The 15,493-nt window shown below is 48.5% G+C and overlaps 2 protein-coding genes across 2 annotated transcripts in view; one reads left to right on the top strand and one right to left on the bottom strand.

Annotated features, from left to right (window-relative positions):
• Nucleotides 1-1,876: 1,876 nt before the first annotated feature.
• On the bottom strand, nt 1,877-5,520 carry TOMM34 (translocase of outer mitochondrial membrane 34). The gene is made up of 7 exons (XM_027898037.1): nt 5,238-5,520; nt 5,026-5,125; nt 4,786-4,938; nt 4,069-4,229; nt 3,665-3,809; nt 3,437-3,563; nt 1,877-2,916 (listed from the first exon to the last, which is right to left on the bottom strand). The coding sequence occupies exons 1-7, from the start codon at nt 5,488-5,490 to the stop codon at nt 2,818-2,820; spliced, it is 1,038 nt and encodes a 345-aa protein (XP_027753838.1). The 5' UTR covers nt 5,491-5,520; the 3' UTR covers nt 1,877-2,817.
• STK4 (serine/threonine kinase 4) overlaps nt 5,414-15,493 on the top strand; it is a 43,479-nt gene continuing 33,399 nt past the window's right edge. Inside the window, exons 1-9 of the mRNA XM_027898033.1 lie at nt 5,414-5,520; nt 7,892-7,972; nt 8,827-8,955; nt 10,831-10,945; nt 11,488-11,652; nt 12,053-12,220; nt 12,759-12,896; nt 13,567-13,695; nt 15,104-15,290. Coding sequence (XP_027753834.1) covers nt 5,489-5,520; nt 7,892-7,972; nt 8,827-8,955; nt 10,831-10,945; nt 11,488-11,652; nt 12,053-12,220; nt 12,759-12,896; nt 13,567-13,695; nt 15,104-15,290 — 1,144 coding nt within the window. The 5' untranslated portion in view covers nt 5,414-5,488. The remainder of the gene's footprint in view (nt 5,521-7,891; nt 7,973-8,826; nt 8,956-10,830; nt 10,946-11,487; nt 11,653-12,052; nt 12,221-12,758; nt 12,897-13,566; nt 13,696-15,103; nt 15,291-15,493) is intronic.

Below are 15,493 nucleotides of genomic sequence, written 5' to 3' on the forward strand. Positions count from 1 at the left end.
ATTGTGGAGTAGCTGTAAATCAAAAGCTGCTTCTCCAGTGTGTGTTCCTGACCAATGGTGTCAAGGAGTCACTGAACTGCATCGTGTCCCAGTGGGATGCTCCCTGCTCACAGGAGTAGCTGGGACCTGTTATTGCTGTGTTATTGCTGTCATCATGCTGGCCTTAATCCTCTGCTCTCCTAGTTAGGAAAGGCATTTCAGTCCCTAGAAGCTCCTTGGTGCTCGAGGCTGGCGTTGCACTGACCTCATTTGACTGCTTCCTTGAGCTGGCAGGAGCAGAACACCTCCACCAGCACCACCCACCCTCTTTCTGTGCAGCTTGTGTACTGCTGGTGGTGTCTCAATCTTCCTTCTGCGCTGTATCATACTCTCACTTCAGCTCCCTGCTGAGTCACCCCTCCTACCTCTTGTTTTCCTTCCAGCATTTTAATAGAACCATTTACACACTTGCTCCTGCACGGTGTCTGCTCGGCTGGGACTCTTCCCTGGGGCTTCTCGTCGTTCCTTTTTTCTCACCTTCATTTTGCCAATTCTTCCTCTGACCTCCTTAAACATTTATTTTCCTCTTAGTGGATGCCTCAGCCTGACCTGTGTGCTGTTCAGGGATCTTCTCCTCAGTGAGATGCTGATGAAGGACTTTAATTAGCTCGATATACCCGACCTTCATTTGAGTTGTTATTTCTCTCGAAGTGTAACTGGCTGGAAGCTTTTTTCTGCTTTGTCTCTAGAGGAAAAATGTTTGTTTGCATGAGTGTAATGCATGTAAGGAGCTGGAATGGGCCTGTACAGGTAAACTTCCTCCTGCTGTAGGTTAGGTTGGCTGCAGCCTCTCTTTCAGGTGTGCCTGTGACACCACCTACGATGCCAGATGGCTGGGCTGGCTGAGTGCTCTGTACAGCCAGAGGGGGAGCAGGGTGGGGGCCAGGAACACAGGAATGTTGGAACAGCCCAAGAAAGGACCCCGACAAGGACCAGGGGCTTGACATCTTTTTATCAGCAAAAAGTGAAGGTGGCGCTTGGATCCCTGGAGATACTGGAATGTTTTCGGAGTAGCTCCCTGGGGGAACTCCTGGGGAAGCCTGAGGCTTTTTAGGAGACAGGAGCAGCAATGCAAATATGGGTCTAGAAGGATAGCTCTGGATTCTGTGCCCTTCTCTGGGTGCTGCTGTGTGCTTCCCCCTCCCTGAGATCCAGCACGCCTGCCAGGAGCTTGGGCAAGGGCTGCCTGTGGGATCGATGGAGCTGCCACACTTGGAAGCAGGAGTGGAGTGAATGGAGCCATTCGTGCCCCTCAGGGAGGAGTTGTTTCAAGCCCTGGCCCATTACAGCTGATGGAGTGCAGCCCTGGGACCTACAAAAAGCTATTTAATGTCAGGCTAAGGGAAGAAGTCTTTGTCTTTAATGGCATTAGAGGGATTGTCTGCTCTCTAAATTCAGTTTGGTGCAGTACCTGCCTCAAACGCTGACTGCTGGGAGAAGCAAGGTGGGAAACTCAGATATTTGAACCCTGACCTCAGGGCTGGCTTCTGTCTCCTGGCCTTTATTGTGAGTCAGATCAGGTCTAGTGTTGTCCAGCATCTGGACTTACTAGTTGAAGCAGTGTGCAAGTGAAAAGTGGTTAGAAACCCTAAGGCAGTGCTGTGCTTCCCATTGGCATGCCCTTCCCAGCCCCAGTGTCCCTGCAGCTGGAGGCTTTCTTGTTCTGAGCCCTAACTTTAATGGCCACTAAGAGCTGAGGCCACTGTCTGGAAGAGCAAGGCCCTGTACAGGGTTTTGAAGTCCTCTGACAAAAAGGGAGGGGGACAGTATGAAGTGGTCAAACAAGTGTTTCAGTTCCCCTCTTATCCCCCATCCCATAAAAAGCACAGCTCCAAACTGAAAATAAACATGGCTTTAATGGTTTTAACAGTTCAGAGAGTAACTCCCAATATCTCTTTAACTACCATTTTAAATCAGTGCCATCAATACCAGATCAGGAGAAGACCAAAAAGCACAAACATGCATTGAAGTAGTAAGCCAGACCTCGGCTGGGATGTTACCAAATATTCTCTTTCCTGTAACACCCCGTGGCAACTGCTCCAAAAGGCACAGAGGAGCTAAAGTGGTTTAAAAACAAAAACAAAAGACAAAAAAACCATTGCAAAATTCCCAAGCACCCAGAATCTGTAATAGTGCACAGTGTAACAAGGCAGGCTTGACTTGCTGCTGTTTTCTTAAATGTGCAGAATAACTAAAGGAAGCTGCTAGTGTAAACATCTGCCCAGCCACACTAAGCAGCAGAACCCAGCTGAGGGCCAGCAGGCATCGAGGGAGCAAGAGAACAAGCTCAGCCCCGTGCAGGTAACTGTGCCCCTGTTACAGGAAGGGTATGTGGTGCTCTGGCAACGACAGCGGTTCTTGCAGCCACCTTATTTCAGTAATAGCAGCACAAATGCAGCAAAACTGTCACCTGAATAAGGACAAAACCCCCCTCTGTTTGCAGCTCCCCACAAAGAACAGCCACTTCACGTGTATCTCAGCCAGCACGGAAAGAGTCCCTGAGGCCAATAGTTACAGGCAGGTTGACTTTAACCAGGGAAGTTAAACCTCCCAGCCAGGGAGGGGCATGAAAACTATGCATGATCTTAGAGCCAGATTAATAGAGTTTGATACAGATTGTGTCTTAGCATTCCTTATGCTGGTACAGAACCTCTTAGATCTCAGCAGCAGTGGAAGATAGATTTCAATACCGATCCTGCATCGAGATTGGTCCCTGTAACAACATCAGAAGGGAAGAAGCTTTCTCCTGCAGTGGGAAACACTTGTTGCTTGGTTACCCTAGGCTTTGTTCAGTTCTTGAAGTAATCTCAGTGCAGCTGTGTTCTTTGGTTCAGTTTTCAACAAGCTCTTGAGATCAGCAATACCTGATTTGTAATCCTAGAAGGAGAGCATTTTTTAAGGGTTAGTGCATTAAAAATGCAGTTTAAGGCTGCAGAACTACTACTCAGCAACAGAGGCAAAGGCACCACAAGTAAGCCTGTGACTCCCCCTCTGTAACTGCTCAAGCACTGGCACTGATGTAGCTGTTCTAAAACATGCTTAGACTAGGGCTGAGAAGATAATTTCATGACTCAGGTGGATTCTGACTCCAAGACCAGTGCACTGCATAGTCCAGTACTGTCTCCTGAACTTCTCATGACACAAAAAGATAAAGCTCAACACAACACACAGCTGCTTTCAGCATCTCTAGGAACGGGACCTGATGTGGAAAAACTCATGAGATCCAAATACGGATGTGAAAGAAAATGCCCTCTCAGTCCATACAGGTCTCAGCTATCTGTTGGCAGATGTTGTTTAGCACAGAAACAAGTTCCAAAGGGCACCTATGGCTCTGATCATGCACAAACAGGCATCTATCTAGTCCTAGCCTAAAGCCCTTCAAAAACGGCTGACTTACCTTCAGTTCTTTAAACGCTTGAGCACGCCTGTAGAGTGCCTTCACGTTCTTAGGATCTAACTTGAGAGCTTCTGTGCAGTCCTGTGCTGCCTCCTGGTATCGCTTCAGGGTCAGGTAACAGAGAGCTCTGCAGAACAGACACCTGGCTAGAGACCTCTGGCTGAGGACAGCACCCACTGCTGCAGCACACAGAGCAGGTCCCAGGGAAGCACAAGAGCTGAGCGGTACCTGTTGGTGTAAGTTGCGCATTCCTGGTGGAGCTTTAAACTCTCAGTGTACTTCTCAACCGCTCTTTTATGGTTTCCTTTCTTTACGAGTTCGTTTCCTTCTTCCTTCAGAGTTCGAGCTCTCTCCATGCCAGCAGCGGTCTGGTCTGGAAACAGTGTGAAAGGACACAGAACACCATAAAACCAACAAGAACATCACAGCCTCCCAGAAAACAAACACCCCCATACCAGAGGTGAGACATCAAAGGGACCAGAATCAACCAAAAGGGCTGTGGCAGAACCTGGCCTGGGTCTCTCCAGGCCCCAGCCCCAGCTGCAGACACACCGAGCAGGTGTGGCAGCTGTCTTGGCCATCACCCTGGTGAGCTGCAGGGCTCTGTGCCCAGCCCAAGGACACGCTCCCACCTGGTTTTCCCTGTGGTGCAGCTGCAGGAGGAGCGTTTGCCCCAGGGGCTCCGGGAGAAGGAGCGCTCCACCTCGTCTGGGCAGAAACAGGCACTGTGGGGATTGGCGGCAGCTTCTGACGCCAGTTCACACCATCCTTCTCCAGCAGGGCTTTAGTCATCCTGGAAGAGACGCTCCCAGTCACCCCGGCTGATGGCTGGATGGGCCACACGATAGCCAGCAGGGTCACTTTTTAACCCAGCTTGTGTACCAAGGACAGCACCTCTCCCCCGATCTTTTTACATGCATCTCAACTAGGTTCCTTCTACAGACAGGGCATTTATGAAAAGATCTTTGGGTCAGCAGGGCTAAAAATATCACAGGACAAGGGCTGAGGCTGTCAGTGCTCGGGTGAGTAAGAGACACGCAATTCACTCCTCGGTCTGGCAAGCCAAGAATTGAAACAGAAAGCACCACAAAGCAAACAGGACTACAGCAGCCTGTAAATGCAGTCAGCATTGGGGGGCTTAAAGGATAGGGCACTAGAGCTTGTAGTTTATTATTTCCCTTAGACCAGACACTGAGCAGAGCAGAGACAGTCCCAGAGGAATAATTTCCAACCTTCAGCCAGCATCCTGAAAGGACCTATGGGCTCAGGTAGACAGAGGGAGGGTGGCTAGGCCTTGCTTCACTCAAGCTGGGGCCCAGCTTGCCGTACCCCGATCCTGCCGGTGTTACCTGTTGACCCCATCGTGCGCCGCCTGCACGGAGCAGTCCACCTGCAGCGCCGTCTTGTAGTCCACGTAGGCCAGCGCGTACCTCTCCAGAGCCTCGTAGGCCGCCGCCCGCCTCAGGAGGGGCTTGATCCCGAACGGGACCAGCTCGAGGGCGCTGCGGCAGAGGGGGCACAGCGGGGTGAGCCGGGGCGGCCGCCCCGCCGAGCGCCCCCCGGCCCGGGGCGAGCCCGGCCCCGCTCACCTGGAGCAATCGGCCACGCACAGGCTGCAGGCGCCGTCCTTGAGGTGGCAGGCGGCGCGGTTGGAGAGCAGCACGCTGCGCTCCTCGGCGGCGGCATCCCCTGCGCGGGAGAGCCGGGATAGAGCCGGCATCCAGCGGGGATCCAGGGGGATCCGGCCGGCATCGAGCCAGGTCCTCCCACCCTTACCCTCCCCTCCCCTCCCCGCCCGTACCTGAGGCCTCGAGCTGCTGCAGCGCCCGCGTGTAGAGCGCGGCGGCCGGGCCGTACTGCCCGCGGCGGAACTCCTCGTTGCCGGCCCGGCGCAGCGCTCCGGGGGACGCGGCCATCGCGCCGGGGAAGGCGCGCCCTCGGCGGGCCGGGGCGGGCGCTCCCCGCGGCATCCGGCGGCGGGCGGAAGCGGCGGCGGGGCGGGGAGCCATGGAGCGCTGAGGGACGGAGCGCCGGGACCGCCGACTCGCCGACATGGAGACGGTGCAGCTGCGGAACCCGCGGCGGTAAGCGCGGGGCGAGCCCCCGCCGGGGATGCTCCGGCCTCGGGAGCGGGGCCGCTCCGAGCGGGGCACCGAGCCGGCCGGAGGGGCCGCGGGGGTCGGTGGCTTCGGCAGGTGCTGGGACAGCACCGGGCGCAGGTGGTGGGGAAAAGGCTTAAAGTGCTGACCTGGGGAGGATGCTCTAACTGCGGGTGGCCGCGGCTGGACCGAGCTGTGCCCACCTGTGCCGGCGGGCGCTTGGCTCTGCTCCTCGTCTGTGTCCGGGTGAGTTCCGTGCGGCTCTGTGGCTGCCCTGCCCTGGCACCGCCGCCGCCCCGCCGGGCCCGGAGCATCCCGGGGCTTGGGCTGAGCTCCATGAGCCGCCTATCTCGGAGCGCCAGGCCGGGCCGGGCTGCGCGGGGAGAGCCGGGGATCGGCGGCAGCTCGGATGGAGCGTCCCTGTCAGAACCCTATCAGCGGCTCGCAGCTGCGGCCCGGGGAATCGGCAGCGAACAAAGGAAGCTGCGGGCGCTGCTCCTCGGTGAGATTGGCTCGGTTCGTTAAACGGACAGCGACCTGCTGTTAAAAAACAAAAGCTGGGTTTTGCTCATGTTGTTGCATATGCCCGTGCTTAGCTGGCGGGTGATTCAGATTAGATCTGAATAACAGCAGAGGTGAGGTTGGTTTGCGTTGCTGTTCGGTCCGCGTTGTATAAACACCCAGGAGGGAAGGCAGCGTGAGTCTGACAGCAGCGAGTGCTCTGCACGAACCACTGATTCGGCTCCTGGTCTGTAGCAGAAATTAGGTTGTTGCTGCAGGCACGGTGGTTGTCTGGTTATCGTGCCTGGCTGTGTTAAAAGCCGTGGGTTTTTTTCGCTTTAATGTAAATAGAATTTAGGCCTCAACTTCAGCAAGAGGGGTCTGCCACTCACATCACCACTTTTTGGGCGCTTTGGAAATGAGGCTTATGTGGTTGCTGATGCATGTATTATTTCCCTTCCCCTCTTCCCACACCTTCTTCCCTGCCTGTTTTCACAAGGGCAAGTAGCATTCTGTTTAATGCTTATCTGTGCAGGGAAGCTAGTGACTACTTTCAGTATTTCACCACTTCCTGAGTCTGCTTCTATATAATGTTTCCTTTGCTGCAGGAAGCCATTGTATGTGCTCCATGTGCGAGCTGCTCCCCCCGTGTGGCTTTTGTACATAAACTTAATAATAGCTGGGGATCAGTGAGCGGTTTCTCCCTCTGCTTCTGAAGAAATTGGGGGGAAAAGTGATATACTTAGTTTAAAAATTAGTATGCCTGTGACTGGACTCTTGATATTTAACAGTAGCGGTTGGAGCTTTCAGGAGTAATTTACAGTTGCGGGCATCCAGGTGTATTTCACTTTTTAAACACTGATCACTGTGAGAGCAGTCAGTACTGAGAGCTCTGAGTCTCATAAGTTTCTGTGTTTCAAAAACTCGTATGAGCTGGTTTGGGGAGATTGGAGGGGTTTTTGTTGCGTGTTCTGTTGTTGTTTCAGATGTTTTATTTTTTTTTAGTTCGTGTGGAAAGAGCTTGTTTGTGGGCAGTTGAACACTGTATCATCGACAATAAAATACTTTTTGTTATGTAGTCCTTGGGTGTTTCAGAAGGTTTGGTGAACAGCTCTCCATGTGGACAGAAACAAATATGATTGATCTTGTTGCTTTGTGCGTGGAATCTCCCTAAAAGCTGTACGGGGTGAGAAGGGGGCCAAGTGAAGGATCACAGTACATGGCATGGGGTTTTTTTCCTCAGAACATATTTCAGCTGACTCTTATTAGCAATACATTTAAGAGGCATGGCATTAAGATACTGCAGGAGTCAGATACAGTTTCCTCTTTCCTTTTTTCCTGATAGAATTTTCCTAGTATATATATCCAGGCCCAGAAAGTTAAGAGCTGAACTTCTGATGTTAAAAATGTACAGGTGAGATCAGTATTGCCTCCTATCTCCCAACAAATGTATCCCACACATCCTCTTAGCATCAGGGAAGATGATGTTCCCTTTGCTTGCCCTTGGTAGGTATCCTTTCATTCCAGATATTGAGGTTTAGCAGGTATGTTCAATAGCTGTTAGGCTCTGCTGTACTGTGCTGGGATATGACCAGCAGCACAGAGATCCTGGAATGCATTTCTATCAAGAGGAGCTGTAGAACATTCTGTTCTTTGTAATTCCCAGTCCATTTTTACTGTGGGATGCTAATAACATTCACTCTTCTTGTCAGGTGAAATAAACTTGCTTCATAATCATTTTACTTCACACCAAGCCTTTTGTACGTTTAAGTTGTGCTGTTTATTCTTCTGTTTCAGCAAAGCCCAAGCTGCCATAAAATGAAGTGCCATAATTTCTCTCTTCTTGCCCATGCAGGCAGCTGAAGAAGTTAGATGAAGACAGTTTAACCAAACAGCCTGAAGAAGTATTTGATGTACTGGAGAAGCTTGGAGAAGGGTACGTGTTCTGTTCCAGTGGGCGCAAAGTACACATCTCTAAGGATAGATCTGTGTGATGGGGGTGTGTTCAGTGGTCTCTGCTCTTTCATTTTTGTTGTGAGCCTATTTCTGCAAAGGTATGTACTAACAGAGTGATGGTATTTGGTTAGTAACAGGATAAAGAATTTGTTTCCCAAGAGTGTGATGTCTTAATCCAAACAGTAGCTTATGGCTCAGGAATAGGGAGTTGAAGCAGTGTTGAAAAATGCCAGCCTGGAGTTGACTGAATCCTGTGGGAACTAAAGAGGTTTTGCAGTTGGTCCTGGGTACTGCTTGTGGAAGATCTACTTGGTGGAAGGTGAACTTCAGTGGCATTGTGCCACTTGGTGAGGCAGAGCAGCACGGGAACAGTCCGTGAGTGGCATGTTTGCTGCCTTAAGCAGTTCATTTGGAAAAACTGAGTTATAAATCTGCCTGGCTGCTGTATGAAGGAAGCTGCAAATAAGAATGATAATATCTGACAAGAACAAGCAAACCTCTCTGACCAGAGCTGTAGTTCATACTGGTGCTCAGATTGTACTGTATGCTGGAAAGAGAGAATTTTATTTGCTGGATTTGTGCAAAAGGCCAGTCCAAAGCTATGGCCAGTGTAGTGATGGTTGACTCTTTTCTCACCATCTCAGTGTGCCGAGACTTGTTTGTATTACAGTGTTTAGAAACTAGCGGAGTGATTGTTTACATTAAAACACAAAATATTTTTAACAGAAGGATGTGTTTTACTTGATGGTTACACTTGCAAAAAGCAAAGCCATAACATTTGCATTTTTAAAACGTTAGTGCATTTCAGCCTTTGTTTTATATTTGGTTCCCCAGTTCCTATGGCAGCGTGTTCAAAGCCATTCACAAAGAAACGGGTCAAGTTGTTGCCATTAAACAAGTTCCTGTGGAATCTGACCTGCAGGAGATTATAAAGGAAATATCCATAATGCAGCAATGTGACAGGTAAGTGTGTGCTGCAGAACCCTCCATCGGGGTGCAGGGAAAAGTGTCGTCTGTCGTGTGGCGCTCAGTCAAATAAAAGCCGTGATGTTGCCTTCGATGTTTTTTAAAAGGCCGGACTTGAACAATCAAGTTACCTCGTATCAGCTGAGCCATGTTAACTGGCCATTTGGGTAGTGCAAAGGTAAGACAACAAAAATTCAGCTTGCAACAAGAGAGCACCGAGTGGGATAACCCTGCCCTTGCTGCCCAGCCAGGAGCCGAGCGCGTGAGCAGTCGCTGCGGTTCTGCCCGTGCACCGCCGCTTGTTGAACAGTGGTAACTTGATTGTGTGCCAAACAGCAGCTCCTGCATCCACAGGGGGTGGGGGTGGCTTCTAAACAAGGCGTAGAACAGTGTTAGAAGAAGGTTTTGTTTGGTTTGGTTTGGTTTTTAAGGGGCACGTGGATGAGAGCCGCTAACGCATGGCTGCTCTTGCATGGGCACGACCTTCGTGCCGTCACCTGCTTGGGGGGCAGGACTGTCCTTCCCGGCTGCTTTCTGCCTGTGCAGGCTCCAGTGCAGGGCCAGCTGATCTGAGCATCCCCAGAATAACTTGCTGCAGCTCTGCTGATGGGCTGATGGTTGGCTCTCCGGGCTGTCTCTGCATGTTTTTATGGGAAAAGATGCTGCAGGGACTTAGCTAATGAAGAGCCTGTGGGTAGGGAAGACCCTCTCAAAGTGTGCCCGAAGCTGAAAGTTTAAAATACACTCGTTTCTTCTGGTGTTATGAATCTGGCCTTAAAAAACACTGCTTTGAAGGACTTGAGGCATGGAAAACCATTTAAAATAAATTACATGAGCAGTATAAAACTGTGGTCCCAGTCACTTTATTGCAGTCCACTCTCCCTGTCTTTAAATGAAGGTGACTGGGGGCAGACAACAAAATGTAGCTTGAATAGAAATTTCTTGTGAAAAATTTTACTGTGTAACTTGGAAAGCATTACTAGGTGTCTCTTAAATTAAATATTAATATCTTAAGGCCTAAAATGAGACCTTACGGTTGTGAACAGCAGAGGGAGTGAATCACTGGAGCATCACATTTTCTGTGCAAGCATAATGGGACACTGTGCAGTGGGACTAACCTGCTAGTTCTTAGTTTTTCATTAGAAAATGTTCAGCAGAGAACAGATTAAATACACTTTAGTTCCATTGCCATAAAATCAGGGACCTTCCTTCTGTTAGTTCAGCTTTACCTTTTCCAGAGAACAGATGGTTTTTCAGACCAATGTACTTGACTAGATTGTTTGGTTTTTTTTTGTGCAGCCAGATAGCTCTCAGAGAGACAGTTGTACTGAGATCCTAAAATATATCCTGGGCTAAACTGTAGAAACAAACAGGTGCATGTGGCAGTGGGGGAACATTTCTTCTAATGAATATGGTAGCTGTTTTCCAACGAACTGTGGACTTTATTAAATGTTTCCATTTGGTTGCAAATGCTCTGCAGCAGCTTTACCAGGGACTGCTGTGGCTTGTTTCCCATTCCCTTGTCCTGCCTTCCTGCTTGCCCCAGCACTGACCCTGTGGTAACCCTGTCCAGGGAGTTAAACTGAAGGCTAATCGCTCCTCATTTCCGTAGGATTTGTTGTCTGACAGTTCAGCTCCCTGAAGTGACTTACTGGCAGGTCATATGAGCAGTGGAAACAGGCTTGGCAGGACTGTGGCAGCCCTGTGTGGGTTCAGGGTGGCTTGGAACACTTTTGCTCAGGGTTTCAGTGGCATTTCAGCGCTGAGCTTCTAAAACATCCTTAGAGGTTCTGCAGTGCCTTGTGCTTATTTAGTGGTGCTGATTACTGGCATTTTACCCTTTGTTTTCTTCTTTTTTTCCACATTTCATAGTCCTCATGTGGTGAAATATTACGGCAGCTATTTTAAGAACACGGACTTGTGGATAGTCATGGAGTACTGCGGCGCTGGATCCGTGTCTGACATTATTCGGTTACGAAATAAAACTGTACGTCCTCTCTCTCCTTGGAATGTGTGGATGGGGAGTGTGGGTGTCCAGCAGCTCGAGCAAACTGAGCAGTTTGGGCATAATTCTCACCGTGTTCAATGCCTGACAACCATTTGCCACCGCTCGAGATGCGGGCCCTTTGTCCCTCTGGAAATGGGAAAGGGCGATTACACTGATTGAGTTTTGGTTGTCTGGATAATTTAGTCAGAGGAGCAGATTTTGGTGTGTTGGCTTTCCTGAAAAGCCAGACTGATTCCAAGCAAGACTCCACTTTGCCTTGCTTTTGTTGTTGCGGGATGGGAAATACAAATTGGGAAAAGGTCATGGTGTGTGAAACACGGTAGGTGTGTATGTGTATGCTGGTTGTAATCTAATTTGCTACACAATGCAAACTTAGTCATAAACTAATTCCCCATCAGTGTGGCATCCTTTAATGAAAGCAATTAAATGGCAATTAGTGAATCTCAGTAACATACAGACCAAAGCACAACAGTGCTGTGCCTCAGCACTGACAGGTTGGCAGTAACTCTTCTCTTCTTTAGCTCACAGAGGAGGAAATTGCCACAATAGTGCAGTCAACACTGAAAGGACTCGAGTACCTGCATTTTATGAGGAAAATACACAGGGACATCAAAGCTGGAAATATATTGCTAAATACAGAGGGACACGCTAAACTTGCAGACTTTGGAGTGGCAGGACAACTTACAGTAAGTAAAACCAAGAGGGTTGTGTGCACTTCAGTTTGTCTTTTTAATCTGTGTGTGAGTGTGATGGGCTTGTGGAGACTGAGAAACTGCTTGTAGCTGTTGTTTAGCATTTTACATCAGCATAATGAGATTGTAAACTAGTACAGATTAGAGCAGAGCTTGCTCAGTGGAAGCTGTGGTACCTAAGTAATGGCTTGCAATAGTATTTGCTGTTTTCTTCAGGATATTTTTAACTTCTGTGAGGACATTTTAATTCCCCTTTGCAGCCCTCCAGATCCCAGTCTTGCTGAGCCTAATAATGTGCGTGTGTGCAAGATAATTAGGGTGATAATTCACTAATGAGTGTTTGTGGCTAATACAGTTGCCACTGTCTGGCCCTTTATCCCTCTCCTCTTCTCAGGACACCATGGCCAAGCGGAACACAGTTATAGGCACCCCATTTTGGATGGCTCCAGAAGTGATTCAGGAAATTGGGTATAATTGTGTGGCAGACATCTGGTCTCTGGGAATCACTGCAATAGAAATGGCTGAAGGCAAGCCACCATATGCAGATATTCATCCCATGAGGGTAAGGACTGTATTGCCCTGTGGAAAGGGTTTGCTGTTATAGCTGGCTGAGTAACGTATCAGCATGCCATTTGCTTTTCATTTAGTGCAAGTTGTTTGTTTTCTGCCAGTTTTTTGTAGTGTTTATTAAATGAAAAACGGGTCTTTGTCAGGAAGAATCTGTGTGGGAAGAAAAAAAAAAATCACAATCCTCTCCTTTTAAGACAGGTGAAACTCAGGGCTGGGTGTGAAGAAATGTATTTTCAGCTGGATTCTTTTTTTTAATGCAAGCACAATTTTTTAAGATGTAAAGTTAGCATATTCACACCTTTTGGAGCACATACTGGCTCAGCCAGATGTAAGCACCTAGTGAGAAAAGTCTGTTTTCTTGCTCCTTGATCCCTCTGAGCAGATTTGTGTGTAATATCGGCAAAAAGCTCCTCAGAAGCAGCAAACTCAAAAATGTCCATCGTCCTTTAGTGTGTTTGGGCGTGTTTATGTTGCACTGTTGGAAAGTCTTAAGCTTCGGTTGGAAATCCGGAATGTTCTTGTGCTCTCAGGCAATTTTCATGATTCCCACCAATCCACCTCCAACCTTCCGGAAGCCAGAGCTGTGGTCAGACAGCTTTACTGACTTTGTCAAACAGTGTCTCGTGAAGAGCCCGGAGCAGCGTGCCACTGCAACACAGCTCCTGCAGGTCTGCCTTTTCTTACAAGAACATCATAAGCTCTAGAGAAGCCTTGCCAGGGTAGGCAGTGCTGTGTGGCTGTTGGGGTGTTGGTTTCCTTTCTTGCCGCTCCTATTCGCTACAGATTTTACTCTTTAACATCTCAGTTTTTAAAAATCTTACGCTCAACTTCAGCTTTTCACTTCTTCTCTGAGAACCAGTCTAACTTCAACTTCCTTTGCCTTCTCTGGGTTGTTTTTATTGTTTTGGCTTTTGGAGTCTGATGTTGGTTTTGTTTGGTTTGGTTTTGCTTTCGAATTCTCACCAGCACTGCCAAGAAACTGCCTCTTAAAACACTGACCAGGGGAGGCAAAAGGAAAGTGGTTACTCAGAATGGTCTAGGCGTGGAAATGGTCTGTCTAATTGGTTCTTGACAGCTGAGCTGCTAAGGAAAGAAGTAAGCAGAGTTGTGGGGGGAAGAAAGAGCCCAAGGTCTCACAGTAGCAGTGCCTTTGGAGCGTGAGCTTGTTTGGAGGGTGGGCTGTGTCCTTCCTGTGCCAGACACAAGGACTGGATTGTTATTTCAGTAATGTTTCTAGTTAAACCTCAATTTGATTTGAAGTAGGCCACAGTAATAGTGTTTTACTGTTACACCTTGCTTCGGATGCAGTGCTTATTTGTTTTTTAAAACACTTCTCAGCACCCATTCGTTAAAAGTGCCAAGGGAGTGTCGATTCTGAGGGACCTGATTAACGAAGCGATGGACATCAAGCTGAAACGTCAGGAGGCTCAGCAGCGTGAACTGGATCAAGAGGATGAAGAAAATTCAGTGAGTGTTTAATTGTAACAGTGTACAAAGTCCAAACTCTTACTGCTTTCATAAGGCTTAGCTGCTCTGGTTTTTGGTTTTGCAATATTTTGTTCGATTGCCAGTGGATTTGACTTAGTTCTGGAGTTTTCTGCTTTATGACTGTTTAACCTGATGCTCAATCTATATTTGGGTGGGAAAGGCAGCATGTGAGGCTTACTGTCTGCCTCACAGACCTGTGATTGAGTAGGGCTACAAAGAACTGTATGCAGAAGACTTGATACATCTTCCCAGTTGGATTAGATTATTTATGCAATAATAAGAATTTTTTATTGTGGATCCAGGTCTTAAACTGCTCTGCTAGTATGAAATGATGGTATCATCTGTGACGCACTATGATATAAGTATGTCGTGTTGTTTTACTATTGTTGTGCTTTAGAACCTCCCTTATAGAAACTTTCTTCTCCACAAGAGCAACCGGCAGAAGCCTGAGGTGAGGGCATGGCAAGTGTTCAGGGGATTGCTGTGAATTGCAGTTCAGCTCCTTGTCTCGGTGGTTACAGCATGTGAATTTGGAAAGCATGTTGAAAGCTGTTTTTTTTTGAGCCTCTGCCTGCTTCAGCCTGAACAAATGAAATGGGCCACACCAGGCAGTGTGAGCCAGCCCTGAGCAGGGTTAGACTCGAGCAGCATGGTCCACAGTGTCTGTGCTGAACACATTCTTCGTCTGGTTTTCCAGTCTGGGGCTGTGTATTTATTCAGTGTGGATGTAACTTTATTGGTCATGTTGCCATGATGTCGACTCTACGAGTATTGTCCCTGCCCTGAGTATTGTCCCCGCTCCCTTCTGCATTTGTGACTGGTCTGGGGTCACCTTGCTGAGGGATGGTGTCTGGGTGGCAGAGCTGAGTCGTCTCTGTCGGTCTGTGTGTTTTCCCAAAGCTTCTCTGCTCCATGTCTGCGAGCAGAAGAGCGTGTGCCACGTACTCCTCCAACTTAGACCTGTTGCTGTCATTAAATGGTGACTCCTCAGTGAACTGTAGCACTTGAGATAGTGGTTTGAGGTCAGCTCTTAGAACTGGCAGCGTGAATAAAAACACTAATGACCGAATGAGTGTTGTAATCTACTCGTGCAGACGCATCACCAGGTCAGAAATGAGAAAACGAGATACAACTTGCACTGAGGAGCTTCTGCTGGGTTATTTTATCTGTTCTCTTATTTGTCACGCTGGCAGAAAAGTATGAACACTTTTCATTACCTGTTTGGAGATGACAGGGAGAGAATTAAGTGCATAAACCAAATGTGGCTTTGTGTGTGTGTGTAAAAACCTCTGAATCAGTGAGACCTGCCAGTGTCCTCGGATACAGACATTCCTCATGGGACTTCACCACCATGTGTAAAATATGTATTGATGGCATCTTTGTACAGGAGGAAGATGAAACCGATTCAGGCACCATGGTGAGGGCGAGTGGAGATGAAACAGGAACCATAAGAGCTGTGAACACCATGAGTGATGGAGCCAACACCATGATAGAGCACGATGGCACCTTGGAGTCCCAGCTGGGTACAATGGTCATAAACACAGAAGAGGAAGAGGAGGAGGGCACCATGAAAAGTAAGGAAACATCTCTGACTTGTAAGATATTCCTTAAGATTTCATGTGGGCTATTATATATATTCCCAACCTGCTTTGATGTTTTTGGTAGCTTGTGACTTTTGGTTGTAGGGAGCTAAAACGTTTAGGTCAATGCCCTCTGGCAGTAGAGAAACCTTTCAGGGTCCGAGTTTCATTCTTTTTAGTCTTGCACTTGGTATAGC

The sequence above is a fragment of the Empidonax traillii genome, unplaced genomic scaffold (genome assembly GCF_003031625.1).
Source record: "Empidonax traillii isolate 1590-97213 ecotype Southwest subspecies unplaced genomic scaffold, ASM303162v1 scaffold575:size619451, whole genome shotgun sequence".
Lineage (NCBI taxonomy): Eukaryota > Metazoa > Chordata > Aves > Passeriformes > Tyrannidae > Empidonax > Empidonax traillii.